Below are 24,496 nucleotides of genomic sequence, written 5' to 3'. Positions count from 1 at the left end.
CAGAGAGACACAGAAAGTAAATTAGCACTTCCTTTCACACCCTGCTGCTCTAAATACAGACACCTCCACATGTACCTGCCACAGCTCAGAGCTCCAGGACACCATCCACGACTGCGAATTCCTAGGAGAGAGAAAACCTAAGCTCTCATTTCTTCCCCCTTCAGGCTTAAATCACAATAATAGGCAGGCTGGGAGGGTCTTCTGCTGATCTCATTGTGCTCCACTCAGATTGGCAGAGTTTAGGCTGCTAAAAATCACAATTCCCCAGTAACATTTCACAGTGCACAACTTGGTGCTGGCATGCTCCCAGCAACCCTGAAGATATAATTAGTGCTGGGTAGCCACTGTGACTGTTTTCCTCTTCTGAGCCCCTGCAGATGGAACACAAACAAAACCATCTTCCACCTCCCTCTTTTATTTCCCATCTCCACCAAATGCTTTTTGGCCTCTGTTTTATGGGAAATGGACAGGCCAACTCCAAATTAACTTCTCCAGATCACTTGAGTAATTCCACCCATTTTAATACACAAAGCTCCCTTGGAGAGATTATACAATAATATAGACACAGCAGAAGGAGAAAGAGGGAGAGCATCAAAAGTTTGAGAAATTCTTGTATTTGGCCACACCAAGTGTAAAGCTGAGCTATTTTTGAACTGCTTTGTGCTTCTCTACATTAAAAACAATGACTGAAATTATATAAATGTGTTAATCTTCCTGCTTCATATAGTACAGAAAAGTAAGAAAAGCTAAGACAGAGTCAGGCTGCAGAGTGTAGAAAATCATTGCTCTGGTACTTTCAAAATAAGGACACATTGGAAAGGAGGTAAGATCATATAATGAATAAAAGAACCAGATATCCATCACACAGGCCCTCAGCTCCAACCCTTTCTCAAAGACTTTTGATATGGCAATGTTCAGGTCATTTTATTTTTCACACTTCTCCAATCTGAAACAAAACAAAAACCAGATATAAAAATACTTCCCAGCTGCCTGCCTAAAAGGTGCCACTCAGACAAATTCAGGTCTGCCCAGTGCTTCAAAATCAACTTCCTTTAATGGTCTTAAAAAAACAATGCAAGCAATGTAAAAACCAAACCACACCTCATCACTTCTACAAACATTTCAGTTAAACAAAGGGAATATAAAAGCTTTCATCAAATGTCCTTCCAACCAAGAGGAAGATGTTAGGCTGCCCAGGGTACCTTAAAACATTGTATTTACCAGCCTCTGAAGTGAGGCTCAGTCTAAACAATTCCTCTAATCTAGAATTTTGTTTGCTTTGACGTAGGAGAGTAGTTGCTAAGTATCTTTAGTCTACAATTTATGCTTCAAATTGGAACATAAAACATGTAAATGCCATATATATGTTTGCCAGTTTTATTAGTGTCTCATCTTGAGAGCTTCATTCAAGTAAGTAGCTATTCTGAAGCCACCAGAGACTCATACTAAGGACTACTCACATGAGTGAAAATCTGCATAAGAAAGCCCTTAGTTCATAGTCCAAGAATTTAAACTGTAGTTAAAGGTGTCATGGGAATTACACCACCATTTTAATTAAATGCTGTAAGATCTTGCAGACAGACTCAAGATTAGCACCATCTGTTTTGGTTACAGTGCCTTATTTCACTACATCATCTTCACACAGCAACGAAATATCATTGCACACTCCAGCCATTTAAATACCAGATAAAAGTTATGTCATGCTGATACACTTCACCAGGAAGGAAGGACAGAAGGATGAGGACCGGGGGACTGAAAACTACTCTGCGACAATGTGTTGTTTATGGGGGAGGCAAACATCATTCCCTCCCAGTGAAATCAGGTATTTAGTAACATCTGCCTGAGTCCCTGTCAAGTGAATTGAAATAATAGAGGAGATTGTTTAAATAAAAAATTTGTTTTCTTCACAGCTTTACAGACTGTACACCCTGAGAGAGATTCCTATTCAGCATAACTGAGCAGTGCCAGCACCTGTCCCCAGGTTCCCCATCTTTTCTGCTGGGTCTGGAGATCTCTGGGGTTTGAAAACCAACAGCAGACTGACCAACTCAGTCCTGCAAAGTCTCCTGAAATCAGAGCATTCCCTGAACTACATATTAACATTCTCCTCTTTATGCTTTCCGTTTTAAAAAAGCAAGGAATGGTTTGTGTTCCCTTCCCTCAGGGCTTATCCCTTCTGCCCCCGTAAGAGGGAGGGATCACATGGCAGTGCAGAGGCCTTGCATGCACTGAATGAGCTTCAAAAGGACATTTCTGTGAGGCCAAGCATTGCCATAACTGCACAAAGTCCCCCCAACTTGCTCTGAAATCAAGATCAGTCAAAAAACAGAGCATTAAAAATTAGCTAATTCTGAAATGGGAGTCCCATGGCCAAAAACCCCACCATGCCATGGTTTGTTTTTCAGAGCTCAGCTCTCAGCCTCAGCCCTCTTAGTATGCAACTGAGCAGCAGCAGAATGACATGTTTGACTTTAATCCTCTCCCTGCATAAGCACACAGTCAAGTGGCTGGGAAAAAAGGGATAAAGGGCAGCCACTAACAAGCTTTTAAAAATGAAGGATGAAAAAATTACCTTTTTTTGGGTTGTTATTCCTTTGCTCTTAAAACCAACGTGAAAGTGAGCATGCCAGTGCATGCAGCACATGAGCCTGAACAGCTTTCTGCTGGATAAATCCCTGAACTCCATGCTGCCTCCTTCCCTCATGCCCCCTGGAACAGATTATCTAAATGCTCCTACTCCAGAGCTGTTTGTGACAAGCAACAGTGTCAGGGCATTTGTGTGTCATCTTTTACCTTTGCCAATCTCAGAGAAGGATTTAGCTGTAACCAAAATCCTATTTTCAGATATCTCCCTGATGGGCTTCTGTACCTGGGGACATCTGAGATCCCACAGTATCGATGACCAGAAAACCAAGGCATTTCCAAAATAATAGATATCACATTATAAAAGCCACAAACTAACAGCATTAGCTCTTATGCCTAAAATGTAAATAGCACTGACAGAAATAAGGTATTTTTTCCTCTTTCTCCCCAGCATGAGGGTGACTTTGCCCATGTAGGAGAGGAGGCAGCCAGGAAGATTAATTGCTTCTTTCAAAGAAACAAAAGAATTTGAGGTGGCAACCAAGTACCATCTTTCCCAGTGGAAAATATAAAAGGACTCCAACACTAATGCTCAAATTTCAGCAGCTCTGGCAGATGCAGGAGTTACCAACAAAGGCTTTTTGAGTGGCAAGCATAAAAGAAAGAGCAATCTGGTAAAAGCACCCAAATTACTGATATGGATCCAAACCCTCACAGAATTTCAAGGTTAAATGCAAAAGTAGATGACTACAATCAAACACAGCAGAAGGAAAATGAGCACACACTGACACACTGAAAAAGTATCTTCTTCCAGTCCACCATAAAAACAGGTTGGCAAAACAAAACCAAACGTGAGAAATTCCTATGAAAGAAACAGAAGGTGACACAGAAATTGAGGCCATTACAACTCATCTGTAGCTCTGCATGTTCATCACAAACTGCAGCTCTTGTTTCACAACATCAAAACCAGAAGAATTACAGGAATGGTCAAAAAAGAAATATTCCATACAGTTGGAAAATCATCCAAGGATTAAGTCTGGTTGGTTTACAAGAGGGAAACTGAGGTTCTTTAGAGAACAGCAGCTGGTTTTCTTCCAGATATCAAATTAAATTAGCAGAACGCAAATTCAAATGAGGTGCCTGAAATTTTTGTATCAGGATAGAAACTTATGTATTCGTTATGAATTTCTCTGCAAAACATCTATCTGGTTCAAGAAACCTCTCAACCAAATACACAGAGAGTCTGGGAGATTATTCAAGTGAAGTGCAACTACATCCACTTCAGCAAATCTGCCAGGCCAAACAAACATTGGTCACCACTGAGACAGGACACTTTGGTGCAATTATGATTCCACAACACTGTCCCATTTAGCCAGGTACCAAGAGCTACCTTGGGAATCTCATCAGCACACAGAGAGCACTCAATGGTCACCCTCAGAGCTGCCATCCTCTGCCAGAACCAAATATCCACCTATAAAGCAGCTGTAGACATTCAGTACTAAGCACAAAAACTCTCAAAAATCATTTTAAAACAATAAAGAATTAAAGAGGAAATTTTTAATAAAAGACCTTTGAGTTAAATCAACATCTTTCACCTTCAGTGAAGGCTTTGGTTAGCAAATCTGCAGCCCTTAAGCAATGCAGCAAATTCAGAACACGGTTCCACGCTGGTGCCGGGCTCGGCAGCTCCCCTCCGCTGTCAAGGCTGTAACCCAGTTCATCACATTTAAAGGATAATGTGATAGGCATGGCTGGAAGCCAAAGGGCTGAGACTCAGCCATCACTTGAAAAGATACTTTCAGGCTCAAAATATTCAAGACACAAACATAAGGAAACAAAGATGGCAGCAGCACTGTCCCAGGTCAGCGTGGGAGTGAGACACAGGCACTTCCACACGTGTCCTGCTGGCTCTTGCACCAGCACAGCGACACGAAATGGGAAGCTGCTGTGCCACAATCCCATCACCAGGAGCGAGAAAGGGAAATGGGAGAGCCAATCTGCACCACAAAACTGAACAGGCAGGAGTCTGGGGTTCAGAGGATGCACAAAACCCACCCACGTCCAAACATCCAAGTCATGGCAGCCAAAAGTAACAAGGCATGACTGAGTTTGCTTGGTTTTGGGTGTTACTACTGGAAAAGGGAAAGAAGTTTCTTGATCTTGGAGCTCTTTTCCCACCTTACTAATTCTACATGGAATGAAGTTTACCCATGGCAGAGCTGAACATTTATCCCTGTAGGTTCTAGGGAAGCACACAATGCCTGGAAGCAAAATGCCATCTCCAAGACAAAAGACAGAAGGAATTGAAGAAATTCTTCTTGTATTACCAGACCCTGGGTTTAGGTAGTGACCCAGCCCACAGCTCAAGTCACAGACACTATTTTACAGAAAGGCATCTCTGAATTCTCCATCATTTCAGCCAGTTTCTTCACAAAATGGAATCAATTATATTTTAAGTTCTGAGTAGATGACTGAGAACAGATAATGAAATGGAAACCACACAAAAAAAGCAAATAAAGATGCAACTTGCCAGCAGCCAGAGTATCCCTCCCTTGTTTTCAGACAGGGTGAATGATGAGGTTTGCAAGTCCCCTTCAGAAAGAATCAGAACTGACTGCCCATTTTCCAAATTTCAAAGTCCCCTCTTGGAGAAAGCTGGACTACAGAAAAGCAGTTCAAACACAAGAAAAAAAAAATACAAAAGCAAATCTGCAAGAAAACAAAGGAGTTTTCTCTAGTATTCCCAAATTTAACTTTCTTTTCTAGATTTTTTTTAACTGAAAGAGGAAGGAAGTGTCAAACATCAGAGTCATACAATGGACTATCAGCTGTTTCCCAAACCAAGTAATCTGACATATGGGCAGAAAAAGATGGGGGAGGGTGGGCTGGAGGAAGCAGCAACCCAAGCACAGTAAACTTTGGCACAGTGAGTTAAAGAACACAGTTCCCTTTCTTCCATTGCACAAAAAGCTGCACCGAGGACTCAGAACATTCCAGTGCCCCACATCTGAGCAGCACAGCAGCTCCCGTGGGTTTACAGCTGAGTCCATCCCTGCCCTGCCCAGCAAAGCTCAGTTTTAGCCCACGTCCATCCCCGTCCTGCCCAGCAAAGCTCAGTTTTAGCCCATGTCCATCCCTGCCCTGCCCAGCAAAGCTCAGTTTTAGCCCATGTCCATCCCTGCCCTGCCCAGCAAAGCTCAGTTTTAGCCCACGTCCATCCCTGCCCTGCCCAGCAAAGCTCAGTTTTAGCCCATGTCCATCCCTGCCCTGCCCAGCAAAGCTCAGTTTTAGCCCATGTCCATCCCTGCCCTGCCCAGCAAAGCTCAGTTTTAGCCCACGTCCATCCCTGCCCTGCCCAGCAAAGCTCAGTTTTAGCCCACGTCCATCCCTGCCCAGCAAAGCTCGGTTTTAACCCGTGTCCATCCCTGTCCTGCCCAGCAAAGCTCGGTTTTATCCCGTGTCCATCCCTGCCCAGCAAAGCTCGGTTTTAGCCCGTGTCCATCCCTGCCCAGCAAAGCTCGGTTTTAGCCCGTGTCCATCCCTGCCCAGCAAAGCTCGGTTTTAGCCCGTGTCCATCCCTGCCCAGCAAAGCTCGGTTTTAGCCCGTGTCCATCCCTGCCCAGCAAAGCTCGGTTTTAGCCCGTGTCCATCCCTGCCCAGCAAAGCTCGGTTTTAGCCCGTGTCCATCCCTGCCCAGCAAAGCTCGGTTTTAGCCCGTGTCCATCCCTGCCCAGCAAAGCTCGGTTTTAGCCCGTGTCCATCCCTGCCCAGCAAAGCTCGGTTTTAGCCCGTGTCCATCCCTGCCCAGCAAAGCTCGGTTTTAGCCCGTGTCCATCCCTGCCCAGCAAAGCTCGGTTTTAATCCATCTCCATCCCTGCCCAGCAAAGCTCAGTTTTAGCCCATGTCCATCCCTGCCCTGCCCAGCAAAGCTCAGTTTTAACCCGTGTCCATCCCTGCCCAGCAAAGCTCAGTTTTAACCCGTGTCCATCCCTGCCCTGCCCAACAAAGCTCAGTTTTAATCCATCTCCATCCCTGCCCAGCAAAGCTCAGTTTTAGCCCATGTCCATCCCTGCCCTGCCCAGCAAAGCTCAGTTTTAACCCGTGTCCATCCCTGCCCTGCCCAACAAAGCTCAGTTTTAATCCATCTCCATCCCTGCCCAGCAAAGCTCAGTTTTAGCCCACGTCCATCCCCGCCCTGCCCAGCAAAGCTCAGTTTTAGCCCATGTCCATCCCTGCCCAGCAAAGCTCAGTTTTAGCCCGTGTCCATCCCTGCACACCTCTCTCCCTTCCCAAAGGGCCCATCCCAGGCTCCTGCTCTGGGACAGGGAGGCAGGAACAGCCCATGAATCCCTCCCCACGCCTGGTTCTTCATCCCTGTCCTCATCACTGACACCCAGCAATGCCCAGCTTGTCAGGAGCCGCCAGAATCCCTCAGGCCTTCAAACCCCACAGAAACCTGCAGAATCCTGGTGTATGAACCTTCTGAAATATGGAAAGTAGTAAATAAACCACTACATGACTGGTCCTGCAGATTCACTTTGCAGCTCTCTCACTGTCATTCCTGCAAAGACAAGAATCCAGCACCCCCTTCCAGAAGGGAACTATGGAAACTTGCAAAGAACTCCAGTCAAAATTTTATTAAAATACACATGGAAAATTAAATAACCAGAAACACTGGGCTAAAACTGAAAGCAGCTCTTTCAGAATGAAGTAATTTAACCAATTAAATTTTTCTCTTGCCAAAGAAATTACTTATTCATAAAAATACTTGACATGGCCACTACAAAATATTCCTGGAATGAATTTTGTGTCTCACCAGAGCCACCTACAAATCCAGTAACATTATAGACATACAATGAAGTGAGACTCATAAAAGTCCAGCACTAAGAGACTACAGACATACAAAACTAGGTTTGAAAACTTCTTAGTAAACTAGAGACTGCTATAAGTAAAAAGTCAGGAGTGTGTAATGTGAAAAAACAACACATTCTGAAAGTTACGTCTCATAGCTGTCAGCTATGAATGCATCATTATCAAAAACTGGAAGTTTGCCAATGTCTGGTCAATAGGTAAAGAAGAGTTTTCCTTTAAATTTTGCATTCAATCCTCTGTTCTCACAAAATATTGTATTTTATGGGCAAATATGGAGTCATAAGAACAGGCAACCACAAGGCCCTGACCACAGCATAGCTATTTTAAAGCTAAGAGATGAATGAAATAAAGTTTTACTGAACAAGCTTTAAATTTCCTTCTCTAAGACACGGATTGTGGTTACAAAGCCACTTTGATCTCCGTTCAATCCACACCACTGCCAAAACGCAGTGGGGAGAGAGGAATGAGGGGAACAGAGAGAAGGGGGAAGAGATTTTCACTAGGTCAGTCCCACACTCCACACTTAAATATGAATTTATGGACCCTTCTGGAGTCACCAAGGCATGGAAGAAGAGTGAACAGGGAGGGACAAAAATGAAAGAGAGGAGGAGGAACCCAATTTTTTTTTCCTCTGTAAACAGAATTTTCATAAACAAGAATACACTAAGCTGCAACATTGGCTGATTAAAGAAAGCTGAGGTAAGTGCCTCAAAAGAAGTGATACAGAAATACATGTGTCACCTCTTATTACTTTTGTAATTTTAGAAGCCTGGCCATTTTTCTCCATTTTCATAAGCTGATTAAATACATTCCTTAATATAGGGACAAGGTCATTGTGTATGTTTGAGCTCATCTGTGTTAGTCACATAAATATAAATATTGCCTCAGGGCACCTTATACAACAGCACCACACAATAAAATTCCCCATCTCAAAGAAACAAAAGCGAGGATGCCACTAAAAGCTCCAGCCACATTTCCACATTCACTACTGCAGTTCTGCATATGGATTAAGCCACATATGACTCAATGAGAAATAATGTATGTTTACAGATTAAGGTAGAAAGTGAGAGTCAGAATTCATCAAAATTAATCAAAATTCACAGCACAAGCCAAAGGAAAGACTGCTTAAATCTTTTACATTTGTAGTAAGGCAGCTCCTTACTACATGAGAAACACTGAGAACCCTCCCAATGTGAAAAGCTAAACTTTCTCCCTGGTATCAGAGCAGGCTCTGCTCAGCCCTCATTATCATTCTGCAGGGCGGGGATCACACGAATGCCCAGCTCTGTAACGAGCTGGGCCTCAGCAGGAGACAACACGAGCTGTCATTCCCGGTATCCCAGTCCCTTATCCCTGTGCTGGGCACTCACGCCACTGCTGTGTGCACAGGGAACACAACAGTAGCTTTTAGTCGTGTTTTGAGGTCTGCAGAGTAGAATATTTTTAATAGCTGGCTTCTCTTTAAAACTACCAGTTGATGTCAGGGAACTCAAGGAAAGAGGATCTATTTTTAAAGCCATACTTTGAGCTCAGAATGAAAGCGGTGGAACAGCCTGGTCTGAGGAACAAAGATGCCCCCATGTAAACACACACTCCTTATAAGCAAATCTTCTGGATTTGGGTTGGGATCTTCTGTTGGAAACACTTGTGCACTTTTAAAACTGGCAAGTTAATACTAAAACAAGCATGTTTTCAGTCAGAGCAGTATTTTTGCTTATTATTTGTGTTACTATGGCACCAACAAGATGCAAATGCCACCGTGACAGACTCTACACAATGAAGTGCACGACTCACCCACAGAACAGTAAATGAACACACACAGACTCCAAAGTTTTGTATAAACTACACTTGTCAGCATTAACAACAGTGGGAACAGCACAACCATCTATCCAATGTTACTGGGTTGTCCAGAGGATCCCACACAAGCTCAGGAAAAGGGGGTTTGTAGGTCTGTGGACATCAGCCATCACCTTCCACAGCTAGGATGGAACAACTAGAAAAAACCAAAGAACATAAATTTATAATGAGGTGATCCTGGTGTACACTGGAGCCAGCACTCAAGGAAAAATAAAAGGCAGAGAGAGAGCAGGTGTAACAGCAGGGAGACAAGGAAGAAACACAGCAAGGTGCCAACCATTCCAGCCAAGGGATGTGAAAGAAAAACTTGTAGGTGCATCCCTGCTCCGATGAGAGCAAAACCCAAACCCTGATAAAAGTGTACTGCCACCACTAAGGATGCAAAAGTGGACTGGGGCAGATGGGGAGGTGAGTGTAATTCCATAGAGAGCTCAAGGGAAGTGGAGACAACAGGTGCATTCTCACCCAGTGAGGAGGAAGCTTCAGCCCAGGTGTTCACCCCATCACAACGTGCAACAGCCCAATGTTGGGGAGGGGGGTTGGTATTTAAAAGCATCTGCATATACACATATCCTTTCATGTAATGCTTCTGAGAACTAGAGAGACGGAAAAATTAAAACAAAATCCATAAAGATTCCTTCTTCATCTAATGACCAAAGTTACTCAAGTTAACACACTCAGCAAATATATCTCATATGCACCACACTTATTTTTTTCCACCGAAGATCAAAACCTTCAGTTTCTTTAGATTTTCTTCAAAAGAACTGCATTGTCCAGAAGGAAAATAATAGAAGAAAGGATTAAAAAGTTCTATCTGTAGATCTTTCTTTATTCTTTCATATGAGGAAGCACTCTCAGAAGAAGGCGAAAAAATTCAAGATCAAATGAGTCAGGGTAGGGAGAGCGTTTCAGAACTGGGGTTATGATGTCAATTCTGTATTAAAAATGTAGAAAAAATAGAAAAATCTATTTCCAGATAGTGTTACAGTAAATTAAAATTCTTGTTCCTACGGTGTACTTATCTAGGACTCTTTTTAACACATCACCCTAATATCTGAGTATTAATTTTGTTGTGTTGATATTTCTAACAGCCGTGACACCACCGGACTCACAGTGCCACCAGGATCAGCCCCGAGTCTCTGGGGAAGGATTCCCAGCCCCAGGACATGTGGACATTCACAAGATACTCAAGATTTCAAGGAAACCTCACTCAAATATTTCTTAGTGATTAGCTTAGGCACATAGTCTGAGCTGCTAATGTCACTCCTGCACCCCCCATTTTCTCTGGGAATATTCCAAAAAGGTTAGTTATCCAACAGATCCCTCAATTCCCCTCCTGGAGCTGGGCACACTGGCTGAATGTCACTGTCCCCAGTCTCTCTGCGAATCTGGGTATGTTCTCTTCAAACCCTCTCCCTGGCACATCCCATTAAACTGTCAAATACTCTGACAGGACATAATAAAAACCTACCACTGAAGTGATTTAAAACCTGAAATAATCTTTTATTAGCAAGAAGTGAACAAGCTAATGTCATCTCTCTACTTCTGTCTTGTTACCTAATGAAACTCAGGATAAAGATAACTAGAGAATCAAATACTTTTGCACAACTTGAGAGGTTATTTCAATTTCTTAATTATTTATGCATGTAAATTCACACCTACATAAAATTCCAAACAAGCAAGATAGACACTGTGCAGTGCTGTAACATCCAGCGTGCCAAAATCCCAGCCCACTGCTCGGAGCACTGCATTTATGAAAACACAACAAGCAAGGACTACTGGTTAATTCACTACTACTGAGGCATTGAGCAATCAACATTTACTATGAAGTCCTTTACTGACTATTATGCAACACCAAGGAATAGCTCACAGCAGCCTCTGCAACCTTCACTTTCTGATGCCATGAAGAACCTTTAGGAGAATAATCCAAACGCCACCTCAGGTTGCTTTAATTCCTTTTATTTTATTCTGGAAACATCAATAAAACTCACTGATCAAAGGGGACAACTTCTGTTTCTGGATGTGAACTGCAAAAAGCAACAGTAGCAATGGTCTTCACTGTTTATAATTTTGGCTTTTAAATAAGAACAAACACAATTCCTGCTGCCAGGACCCTTCTGGCACCGGGTTTCTGTAGGAATGCATTTATACAAGAACATGGGGCATCTTTCACAGCAGCTTTTGTAATCTGGTCTCACTTCCCAAGAACACAGTCATGTCTTTTCCAGCATGAAGATTCCTACAGAACCAAATCTTTCTACCCAATGAAAGCTCCTCCAAATTTCAGGTCATTCCTGACACCCTTGGCTGTACTCCTTCCAGCTCCAGTATACCCAGTGTTATGCAACTTCACCCCGATTTCCCGAGACTGACTTGTGCCTTTGGATCCACCATGGCAGCAAAGCCAGATAGTTGAGGAAACATCTTCATGCAAGCCCTCGCTGTCATATGAGTAACCCTTACTCACAGGAAAAGTCAAATTAATTTCAGTAAGACTACTTTTATGATGAAGGATTATTCACAGGATGACTGCTTGCCAGCTGAGGCTGAAGTTTTAATACAAAGCATATTACCTCAGAACATTTTGTCTCTAAATAGTTATTAGACAGCTCTTAATTAGTATTTAAATAAACTGGCCCATACAATGGCTTATTAAATACTGTTTATCAAAACAGACATTCTTTTCAGAAGCAGCAGCAGACATTTTGACTACAGCAAAAACAGAGCGAGGATAAATATCATTTCTCCTACTGCTGTGCTAGGAACAGCAAATTCAGACAGAAAGTGTATTTTAATGAGCAAGGCTATTATTCCTAGCAGATTAAACAAGGAGAAGTACTCTGATGACAAAGACACAAATCGGCCCTTCCATCACCTCCCTGGGAAAGGCTGCACATTTGGAGCAGGGCTGGGATGTCCTTGTGCAGGCTGGCAGGGGGGTTTGCCTGCCAGAGCACACCAACATGAACCCATTTTCCAGAGCAGTGCTGCCAAGTGCTGCAAGCCAGAGGGACATCCCCTGGAACCCAGCTCTGCCCACCCAGCACCACCCCAGCACCTGCACAGGCAAAGGGAACTTTAAAACCTTCACTTCAGACCGTGTCCTCCCCTCAGGGGACACATTCTGAGCACTGAGGGCATCCACAGTTTCTGGACATCACTGATAAAAGAGAATCAGTCACTAAAAGCTTTTAGAAAACACTTGCCATCAAAAGATTCAGAAGCAGCAAAGGCTCCTAACATCTCTAGCATGTCTGCAGTTGACAGAAAAATAGAAATCATGAATTGTTAAAGCAACCCAAATCCACCACAGCAACCAGACAGAGCTGGCACAGAGCTCTGGCTTCTCCAGGGCAGGGAGACAGCATTCCTGCTTCCACAAAACAAACGTCTGTGGTAAGAAATATTATTTAACCATGAACAAACAGTATCACGACAGACTATAATTATTTCAGAACTGTAATTCTCCAGTCATGAACATTTCTTTGTGATTCACACACAAAACAAAGCCTGCAATTGAAAAACCCCCAACTTCTAAAAGCAGAATCAATTTTCAAAATATTTGTAATCTACCTCTCTCCTAAGGAACGAATGGATTCCCACCAGCTAGTGGTTTAGATTTTGTTCTGTTACACTGAAAAAGGAAATGATTAGCAAAGGTTTCTCTAACTACTAATCCAGACTACTGTAGCTTTAACACTTCATAAATTTTGAAATTAATATGACAATCTGAGGTTAAAGGGTCACTGGTGCTGGCCACGTATTTCCAGTCAGTGTTTCCATTTTCAATATCTTTCTCTGCTACCTAAATCCCCAAAAAACTAGCACAATATAAAATAAATCTTCCTACCAGTTTTCATATAGGCTGTATTTCAAAAATACTACTACTTGATTCCTTTCTTTTTTTGGCAGAGCCAGAATAGAATAAAAAAAAACAGTTTCATACACAGCACCACATTAAGGCACAGATACCTCCCACAAAATTACATGGGAGATTAAAGGGCTGCACATTAAACTCATTATTATTAAAGCACTTGCAAAAGAATTTCGTTAAACTTATTTCAGTGATATTGCACACCCATTTAAAATTGAACATTTCCCTAGCCCAGTCAGGTGGGAGAAAAAAAAAAGCAACCAAACCACAATAACTATGAAATAGCTTCACTTTATAATTTATGCTAATTGCATGCCAACAATTATTTTTACCAGTGACAGATTTGCAGATTGCAACTGCAGGAGAAGTTCCGCCTCTCCAAACACACACTCCAGTCTGCATTAATGAACGGGGACTTCACAACTCTGTGAGGAGCAAACCCTCCACTGCCTCCCTTCCACAATCAGATACGATTGTTCCCTTTATGCTTCCCGATTTATTTTCCTCCCTAGCTAAGAGCAGCGTAGTCAAAATCACCATAACAATCCCCCAAATCACCCTTCCTGCATCTCGACACACAGAGCACTGCTACATATTTATCAATATTACTCCACGCCTTCAAACAGAAGCACCGATACAAACTTACAGAACGCTACAGTTCCATGAAAAGCCAAAGCAAGAAATGTATCGTTCTCACAGAACAAGCTCTTGGGTCAGTTTTCCAGCAGTGGAAGACTACGGCTGTTGTCCCAGATTCTTAAAAGGTACGAGCAAATATACACGAAACATATGTAGATTAAAAAAAAAAAAAACCCTGAGACAAAATAACAAATACACTACAATAAAGTTAAAAAACATAAAACAAAGAGCTTGATCATTTGCATTTCTAAGTAATTTCCTTTTTTCCCCTCTCCTTATTTTCATAAGGGAGCTAAAAACATCTCTTCCGTTCTATCAGAAGAACATATGCACCCACCTCCAATGCTGGCAGAGCTCTGCAGCGGGGAGGGGGCACCCACCACAACCCTTCCACACATGCTACCCCCGAAGTTGCATCACAGGGTTTGAACTCCACCGCACCACGCACTGAGCAAGTCCCTCCTCCCCTCCGACATTATCCCCGGAGCGCTGGAAGGCTCCCGGCGATCCAGCCGCCCTCTCGCTCACTCAGCTGTTGCCCAGCCAAAAGGGATAATGTTCCTGTGCGTGCCAGGTAAAATAAAGCAAGGTATTCCCAGATGATTTAGCCATTACACAAACGAATTGTTTTCGTATTTTAAATTTAAATTGGCAATATATAGCCAGCCAAAATTGATACCATGATTTCTGCATTAACAATAAACCACGCAATCGATGTCGGAAGTTCCCAGTGAGATGGGCAGACGGCATCTATGCAAACAATTCGACACACTACTGTCAGCCGCCCTTGTTCCTCGGAGGAGAAAAAATTAGAAGGTTTGGGGTTTTCTTTGTAACCTCTTGCCCCCGAGCACGATGTGTGCAAAGAGGAGAGCAGGCTGTAACAGCAGCTGACACGCCGTCACAGGAGCCCAGAGCTAAGTCCGACAGACGATCACACTCCATGAGTGTTCGCCGCTGCTGAAATGGCGTTTGTCATTGTGAGAGGAGAGAAAACCCCCCGGTTCGGCGGCACAAAGCGCACAGGGCACGGAGTGCCAAGGGAGGCGGGGAGAGGAGCCTGTTTACCAGGGAAGATGGTCGTGCAGGGGACACGGAGCCGTCCCCTCCCCGCTCCCCAGCTGCGAGCGCGATACACGGACCCGCAGCAAACCACGCTAAGGAGCAAAATAAACACGGGGACCGGGCCGGGGGAGGGGCCAGCGCAGGAGCAGCCCCGGGCCCTGCCTATAAACCCCCGGCAGCTGCTCCCGACCGGCAAACCCGGCGCGGAGCCACCCCCGGGCACCCACCCGCCCACCGCCCGCCCGCTCACTCACCAGCGAGAAGAGGTTGGAGTGACAGTCCTCCAGGCTGGCCCCGTTCGCCACCCAGTTCGCCGCCGCAGTCATGATCCTCGGCGAGCCGGGCCGCCACGGCGGGGCATGTCTGGGGGGACGGCCGGGGGGCGAGGGGCAAGGCGGGCGACCCCCGGGGCGACCCCCGTCACTGCCCGGGGCGGCCGCCGCGCTCCGGCCCCTCGGCCCCGCGGGGCCCCGCGGCCGGGAGGGGACGCGCCGAGGCCGGGGCGGGCGCGCTGCTCCTCGCTACCCGCCCCCGCGCCGATAATCCTCGAGCCGGGAGGCCCTTCTCCGGTGCAAGCAGGGGGGACGCGTCCCCCGCTCCTCCAGGCCGGGAGAAGAAGAGGAGGAAGGGGGGGCCCGGGGCCGCCCTTCCGCGTCCAGGTGCGGCCCCCCCCGGCCGGGGGTCGCGCGGAGGGCGGCGGGTCCGTGCGGGACGCGGTGCGGGCGGGGCGAGGGGGGGTCCCGGTCCCGGCCCCGTGCGGAGGCGGCGGCGGGCGGGGGGCGCTGTGTCCCCTCCCCGCCCCGCCCGGCCGCCCCTCGCTGCTGCCGCCGCTGGCTGTGCGTGGATGGTGTTTTCTTCCTCCTCCTCCTCCTCTTCCTCCTCCCGCTGCCGCCGCCGGCGCCGCCGCCTCGTCGGCGCTGCCCGCGGGGTGACGGCGGTGCGGGCGCGGCCCGGCCCGGGCAGGGAGCGCTGTCCGCCCGCGCTGTGCCGGCCGTGCCCGCGGCGGCCGCAGCTCCGCGCCCGCTCTGCCTCCTGCGCTCTGACAGCAATGGCGCCCGGGCCCGCACCGCGCCGCGCCATTGGTCCGCGCCGCACCACGTGACGCGGGCCCGGGGGCGGGGCCCCGGCGCCGGGGCGCCTCCCGCCGCCGCTGCGCTGCGCCCGCCGCCCGCTGGGGGCGCTCGGGAGCGGCGGGGCCGCGGGGGGGTCCCGGTCCCTGTCCCGGGTCCCTGTCCCGGGTCCCCGTCCCCACCCTCGGAACGGGATCTCCGCTCCCTGCGGCCACTGACAGCGCCCCAGGGAACGGCTGGAGCTGTGCCGGGGAGGGTAGGCTGGATATCTGGACAAGGGTCTCCTCCCAGAGGGTGCTCGGGCACTGAACGGGCTCCAAGGAGAGCACTTGAAAGTCAGGAATTAGCACAGGGCATAAGAAAACCGCTGACTAACTGGAAAAGGTGAAACGGAGTTTCACATTGTGATGTTACAAGTTTACCAAAGGGGCTTTTTTTGTTTGTTTCCCAAATAAATAAAGAACCTGGTAAGGAAAGTTACCATTTACGGTCTCTGAACCATACAGAATTACCTTATTAATCATCAAGGAAAAGAAAAAGAACAGACGTGCTACCCAGACATTTGGGAAAGGTTTTCTTTTTCTTCGGGCACTGCCCAGGCTCCCCGGGCAATGGGCACGGCCCCGGGACTGCCGGAGCTCCGGGTGCACTCGGAGAGGGCTCCCAGGAGCGCACAGGGCGGGGCTGTTGGGATGGACTGGCAGGGCAGGAGCGGGACCGGGTGGCCCTGCTGGGTCCCCTGCACCTCGGGCTGTTCTCGGCCACGGGGACCGTGTCCCGCCCGTGGAAGGGAATCGCTCGGGGTGCCGCTCACCGGGCAGTCGCGGGCCCGGCCGTCCCGCGGTTCACCGGAGGGGTTCCCCAGCACCTGAGAGTGCACAAAGTGATTCTGAAAGGCCTCAAAACTCCATCACGGCCACTGCCGCACCAGGGCACGCCGAGCTCCCGTTCACAGCCCGGTTTAACCCCACGTTCTGCACAGCCCCGGAGCCGCCCCGCGCTCACGTAGAACAGCTCCGAAGACCTGGGGTGGCGTTAGCTTTTATAAAAGGAGCTCGAAAATACCTGATAACCTTAGATAAATGAAGGAAATTCGTTCCCAAAATAGTCATGGTCTGGAGAAGAACCACAGAATATTCTAAGTTGCAAGGAGCCCACAAGGATCACAGAGCCCAACTCTTAAGTCATCATCATGCAAGAAGAAGATACTCAGTTTAAAACAGATAATTAATCACAAATAACATTTTCACTGTTTGTTTTCACCCGTTGATTTGAACCAGTGGGAGCAGATTTAGGCTCACATGTCTGAGTTTCTCTCTGACTGGAGAGTTCCAGTGGTAGAAAGCAAATATTGTGCTTAACAGGTGAAGATATTGAGCATTTTAGCTTAAGCTTCAATACAGAAATGCAGCATGTTTTCAATTATTTAATTCAGTGGAAAAAGTTCTCACTCTGTGCTCAATGGCATCTTTCCTTATCATGATTTTAATCTCATTTAAGCGTCTTTTTTGCAATTTACTTTTCTTGGCAATAAATTAAGATTAGCATCTCTTGCAATGGCTGACTGGAGTTTGTTTGGATTTACCTCATGGCAACAAATCTCTCCCACAAAAAGGCATCACATTTACCTGAATTACGTACACAGAATGAGAGACAGAATTTAAACCGAAGGAAAATTTCCACCCTGCTCAGAGTTCTTACCGTGTGTGTGTGTTCCCTCTGACAAACCCATCATCCATCCAATCCCGTCCCTGCCGCACTGAGCAGGAACTCTGTCTTGCAAAGACTGGGCCTATACTGTGAGGAAAAATGTTTCCAAATACAATTTATTCCCGTTCAGTTACCACTGCAGTTTATTCAGTCCAAGTGTCACAGCCTTGAAACTGCTTGTTACATCCTGGCACCCGCAATCAGGGAAGTACTTTGGCCCATGTTACTCCCCTTCCTTTTGGCACAACTCTTATAAACAGAGAACACAATCTGACACTTGTAAATATGTCAGGCAATGTGTATTAACCAACCCCAAACCACATCCTTCCGCATTAAAATAGTACAGCTTTGTAACTCCACTGCAGCACCACGCACCCATCCTATCACTACAGGAGACCCAGGGACAACAAACCCTTTGATGAAGTATTCTTCCTATTTCTTGAATAAAAAGACATCCACTATCATTAAAAAAATATTTTCTTATTATAGAAAATATTTTGCAATTGTGAATCGTGTTATTATTTATCCAGATAAATACTGTGCAGGATTGGACACTGCAGAATTTCTGTCCTTTCCATATGCTGCTTAGCCTCCAAATGGTGTTTCCAGTCAGCACCATTCCTCTTATCTGGATCTTTCAAATAGTGATGACTTATTATGCTTTATTTTGTCAGGAAAATGTGGGGTCTAACAGATGATTCAGGTCCATTTTCATGAGCAGAAATGTTAACATACTCATACTGTGCTGCTCTGGCCACCTTCCAGTAGTCTTATGAATGTTAAATACTTTATACATTAACAATTGTGAAATCATAGAAGGGCCTGGGCTGGGAGGGGCCTTAAAGCCCATCCAGTGCCACCCCCTGCCATAGACAGGGACACCTTCCACCATCCCAGGTTGCTCCCAGCCCCATCCAACCTGGCCTTGGACACTTCCAGGCTTGGGGCAGCCACAGCTGCTATGGACAACCTGAGCCTGGGCCTCCCCACTCTCACCATAAGCAATTTCCTCCTACCATCTAATCTAAATCTCCCCTCTTTTAGTTCTACTAAAAATCATGTAATGTAATTCAATTACCTGTTTTGTGGAAATGTTCTGAAGCTGAGTAGTTGATTCTTGCCTTTTGGAAATGGTACTAGTAACGCATTTTGACATGGCCCTGTGCTGCCAAGTCCATTTTGGCTTTAAACTGAAAAAAAGGTAACATTTCTTTTCAAGTACCCTCTGCCAGATACTTGACTTTATATTGCATTCAGTTATCACAGAGAAGGGAAATCATTACATTCTGATCCTTCCCCTCCCAGTACTAAACTAGGGAAGTTCCCTTGCTGTCTCTGACAGCAGCTACTTCAAACAGAAACTGTTCCACTTGCAGATATCACACACAAGTGACACTTCCTTGTGCATAATTACCTGAGATGGTATGTGGTGGAACATGTTCCCCAATTCAGGGCATTCCAGTTTTATTCCCTGTTTTCTTTTACCTCTTTTCAAAGATCAATGAACATGAACAGTAACATTGAGCTTTCTTCTAGACAAAATAAACATTTTTCTGGAGTAGGAAGATACAGTCTTAACTAAATCTGTCAGTGGATTAATTCACAATTCCAAAGTTTAGTCACTGAAAGTTTCCGGGCTCATGGAGATCAGCTGGGTCACACTCAGCCTTCAGCACACAGAGCTGGGAATGAGCCAGTCCTCACCTTGACAAAATTACTCCAAACAGTGATAGCCCAGCTTATTTCAGTCTCGAACAACTTCCCCAGAGCTCAGAGCAATGGTGAAACCTGTTCTTCCAGGAGGATGGCTCAGCACTTCCATAGCCTTTGTTTTCACCAGCAGGTGCTGCTTAAACTTCAAACTAGACATGGGGGAAGACACAAAGGTGTCACAGGAGGCTCCAGCCAAGATGGAACGGTGAACAAGGGCTTGGCTCTGCTTTGTCCCAAAGTCTGGCCCCTTTGCTGTACATCCCATCCATGGAATGAGCGTTTTCTGGAGGAATAGGACTGGCACGAGCAGCAGGCTCAGACAGGGCTCTCCTGGCTCTGGGTGTAGAATTTGGCCCTTCTCACCAGGAGCAGAACTGGAGTTCAGCCAAGAATTGTCCGTGCCAAAACTCAGCAGCATTGGACATTCCATGACAAAGACAACTCATCTCCAGGTGAAATACATTTTTTCATGTTTTTTAGCTGGTTACTCACTAGAACAAAGTCCAGTGGCTGCAGTACCACTAAGGACTGTCTTGTGTCTTGTTTAATCAAGTGTTATTTTTACTGTTTTCTGTGTTTTCCTCCCCAGTAATGGAAAGAACAGGGAGGGAAGGATGATATGATGCCCAAATTATGAATACTACACAAGCAAGTGATCTCCAATTTTTCCATATAGCAAAAAGCTAAAAATAAAACAATTCTGTTTGCCCCCTGCTCTTGGGTTGCCTTTTAAAAAATTGTACTCAAGTGAGCAAGTTCATTGGCAAGGATTAAAACTCACAGAATTTTAGAAGATTTTGACCATGATTTATGAAGTTTCTTTTTGTATGTTCTTGTGATACAGCACAGCTGAGCAGCCTCACTCCAGGGATGCTCTCAGTGCTTTCATTGTCCACTTTTTATGAGATTACATAAATTTCCTAAGTGTTTTTTAATTCACTCAATACTTGCATATTTTCTTCAAGTGTTTATATCAACAGCTCAAAATTATTTTGTTCTTAAACCAAAAAAAGTTACTTCTACACATTGGAGACTTAAGAGGGAAAAGAAAAAACAAAACAAAACCAGGCATCCTAATTCATCAGCTTAAATAACAACATCTAATTTTAACATAAAAATAATTTTAAAGTTCACAAAACAAACCAATACCCAATAGTTCTTTTTTTTAACACTGACACAGATTGCCTGTAAACTCACATTTTCATTTTAATTTTATTAAGATACAGGAATAGCTGCATTATCAGGTTTATTTAGTCCTGGTAAAAAAAAGTTATATGAGTTTTAAAACAAGATATTGATTTTCTGAAGGGATGGCACTTCTAGAAGGAAATTGAAAACATCAGTAAAAGGTTTGTTTGTAGAGCAGTTGTCCATAGACCCAGTTTAAGTCCTGCCAGTGATCAGACTGTGGTCTTTGAATCAGCCAGCCTTGTCAAGGGTTCCAGATCCCCTGAGAGTCATATACATGAAAATTCCTGAAAATGATTTTATTTGCTTCTCTTGATCCTATACTAACAGTGCCTATTACAGAGCCATTTGAGGAAAGATTAATGACCCCAAAAGCCAATTTGGGGAAGTCTTTCCACCTCCAAGATAATGTTGAAAGAAATCTGCAAACAGTTGTAGAGAACTTCCATTAACCGAAGGTCACATTATCAGGAAAGTGAGAAAAGAAAAAGTTCAAATTAATAATCAAGTCCTAATGACAAGAATGAGACGTCTAAGCTGATGCAGGAGCAGATGTGCTCACTTATTTTTATCAAAAAACAGACAAATTATCTTAGGGGCTGCTTGTTCTCTGGGTTGTAAAAGATAGAAGAGAGGCAGGAAAGGAAGCAGTGGCAGGCAAGGGGAGATAGACAATCTCGTGCTGTCTAGAAAGAGAAAAGATCTTCTCTGACTGCTACGGATGGAGGAGCAGCAGGAGCTCAGAGCAGAGAGGAGTGGGATGGACAGAGAAGGAGCAGTGAAAGAAACGAAGGCATCAAAGGTGCCCAAGTCATTCTGAAGAGCAGTGCTTGTAGCTGGGTGCCTTTACTGGTGATGGAAGTGTGAGGCAGCCAGGAAAAAAGGATGGCTAAATTTGTCTGTGTGAAGTTTAAACTGCCAGCAACGAATCTGAGAAAATCTCTAGAAATGTGGCTCTGGATGAAAGGATAAAAACAGTTCAGGAGCAGAGTAGATTGATTCCTTCCCTACATCACAGTGATATTTAGATGACATTTCAGGTATAACTGGTAGGGATGAAGCAAGTAGTAAATGCAAACTGTTACTTTCAAGCAAGTGTAATGCTAAAAAATAGAAGTTGTTGGAAACAGAGATAAGATTTAAAAATCAAGCTCCAGGCAGTCCCATATATGCTGACCCATTTGACAGTCAAAATGTGTCAAAACCTGTGAACAGGTTTTCACTTGGATTTTTCTAAAGAAAGAAGGAGAATGGTCTGTGTTTCACAGAGGCTTTGGGAGCTTCAGGTGCAAGTGGGACAGAGAACTGGCCAGAAGACCTTGCAAGGAAGGCAGAGGAAGGTGTTTATTTTCAAGTGGAATTGAGGAACAGTTTTGTGCTCCAGCTTGTCCTTTCGGTTTCTGTGAGATACCATTGCAGCTTCACATTTAAATATTCTGCAGAACCAAAGCAAATGAGCTGCTTGGAAGAACAGAGAGAAGCAAATGACAACTGAAACTACTCAGGAATGAAAGAGGAATATGATTTAGACAGAGAAAAATGCCAAATACTTTTAAATTGTAAATTATTTTTGCACTCAAAAGAGGGAAGAATGGTGATTTGGCGAGATACCTTGCATTAGGAATAAACATACCTGAGTTTCTGAAGGATTTAATAATCTCACATGAAGCTCCCAGTAGCCCTGCAGGCAGAGGATGGGCCTGTTGGGTCATGGTTTCATACCATCAAAGAGAGAGATTTCATCTTTCAGATGTTGTTGTGCTCGCTTGGTAAGAATTCAGCTTATTAAAAGGTGTTAAATAAGATACAGGATAAAAATACTACAAGAAAAAAAAAATTTTTAAGGCTAAAAGGCAAAGTAAATATGGAAATAACATTTGGCGAACACATTCTGAGAACAAAACTCCGAGTTTATTTGTTGGAATGGGTTGGGGGGTAACTGTGGATGGGTGATGCAGCTTGGTGTGCCATGACCCTGGAATCTGCCAGGCAGACAACACCCTGTGCTGCACATGTGGAATGTGCAGCTTTTGGCATGGGAGCCAAAATGTTAAAATTGGCCCATAAATCTGAGTTCAGTTTTCAGGGTTTAAGAATCTTATTTTATCTGGATTAAAGTCCTCTTCCCCTCTGGCATTAGAAGGTGTTTATGGCTGTAAAAACAAGAATTGCAAAGTATTGCACTGAAATATCTAAGGGCTTCTCCTGCCAAACTTACAAGGTTTACTTTGCAGTTTAAAATTAAAACAAACAAAAAAAAAATCTGCCAGTAAGGCCTTTGGGGACAAAGTGCAGGAAAGGAATGGGCAAATGAAATTCATCACTCCAAATATTTTTTTGAATTCTAAAAATAATTTTCCTTTCCTGTGGTGGGAAAAGATAAGGTGAAGTTTTTCTTGTAAGTCCTAAGAAACCTTTGGGGATTTTGAAAGTCATGCTCAAGTAATGTTACAGAAAAGATGAATAAAAACTGTGGTTCCTGTCTGTGATCAGTGACCACATCAGAGCCTGGATTAATGCAGCTCTTTGCCTTCTGTTATCTTCCAGCAATTTCTCCTTCAAATATCCATAGGTAGAAACAGTTACCACAGTCTGGAAAGGTATAAAAAATACTTTCTAGGCAACAGCTCTGGAACTTCAGTCCATTATCAACCACTGTGCAGATTCTTTCTTTCAAATTCAAATCCTTACAGGCACTATTTAATAGGAATTACCAATTTCTCCTCTTTCCCCTAGATTTATTTTTCTTGTCATTAAAACATATTTTATTGTTGTGCCCTCAGATTTTGTACATCTTGATTTCTGAGGGTACAAAGTTATGTTGTAAACTGAAAAGAGAACAAACCATTCCACAGGTCTGGGATCTGAAGAGGGGAGAGCAGCTGTGCAGCCAGTGAGTGTTTTTGGGATGGAGAGCAAAGGGTTTGGAGTAGATGTCACTGCCATGGACTTCAGCATTTACAGAGAGACTGAAGTTCAGGTCATACTCCTGAAAAAACCCATCCACAGACCAAACCAGCTGCTCAGTTCAGGTGTACTGACCAAAATGCAAAGGCGATGTCCCTGCATTTCACTCAGGCACACACATTGCAACATTTGAAATCATTTCTATATTATTCACGTTTAGGTCTGTTCTTCCTTCTGGTTTTGCTTCCTCTCACCCTGTTCCAAACTGGAGCCTGAACAACCCAATGGAAGCTCATCAGTAATAATGAGATTGAATAAGAAATATTCTGTTTTACATTCTGTTACCACTCTGACCTCATTAAGGCTCTTTTGTTCTGGAACCTCGGTATCAGGACTTCCCTTCGGCCACGGAGCTGTCAAGTTCACTCAGAGCTCACTTATAAGAAATGTAAATCAAAGCAAATAGTCAGCTCTGGCTAAATTCTGCCTTCAGAACATATATGAACTGTATTTTTATGGGAAACAAAACATGCAAAAGGCAAAGCTTGCTCTGGTAAAGATCCAACCATTAAAATAATTTACTGAATATCTTTGATGTTAATTTTCTTCAGCTGTAAGCATTCAGTGATCCATCAACTGCAGACAAATGTTGTGCTGAAAGCTTTCATTGAAATTATGAGAAGGAATAAAGGAATTAGAGCTGTAAGACTTCCAGAGATGCCCTGTGTTGACATCCCTGTTTCCAAGCCCTATTAAATGAAACAATGCATTTCTCTGAGATTTTTAAGGTTTCACATGCCTTAATTTACAATGGAATTACAGAGCAAATCCTATTTTGCTACCGCTCCTACTATAAAAAATTTAAAATATTCACCTTAAGAGATAACATAATCATATGCAATAAAATATTTCATCTGCTTTTAATTTAATCAACTGCTTTCTTGATTACTCAAGAAACTATCCATGCCTTAAAATGTTTGTGTAAAGGGAACCTATGTTTCAGCTCAGAGATATCTGT

The 24,496-nt window shown here is 44.5% G+C and overlaps 1 protein-coding gene across 1 annotated transcript in view; it reads right to left on the bottom strand.

The window, feature by feature from the left end:
- MED13L (mediator complex subunit 13L) overlaps positions 1–15,277 on the bottom strand; it is a 167,707-nt gene extending 152,430 nt beyond the window's left edge. Inside the window, exon 1 of the mRNA XM_063415529.1 lies at positions 15,145–15,277. Within this exon, the coding sequence (XP_063271599.1) occupies positions 15,145–15,216 (72 nt within the window). The 5' untranslated portion in view covers positions 15,217–15,277. The remainder of the gene's footprint in view (positions 1–15,144) is intronic.
- Positions 15,278–24,496: the final 9,219 nt, after the last annotated feature.

The sequence above is a fragment of the Prinia subflava genome, chromosome 19, assembly GCF_021018805.1.
Source record: "Prinia subflava isolate CZ2003 ecotype Zambia chromosome 19, Cam_Psub_1.2, whole genome shotgun sequence".
Classification (NCBI taxonomy): domain Eukaryota; kingdom Metazoa; phylum Chordata; class Aves; order Passeriformes; family Cisticolidae; genus Prinia; species Prinia subflava.
Note: the sequence above shows the minus strand (reverse complement) of the source record. Positions and strands in the feature narration are given on the sequence as shown.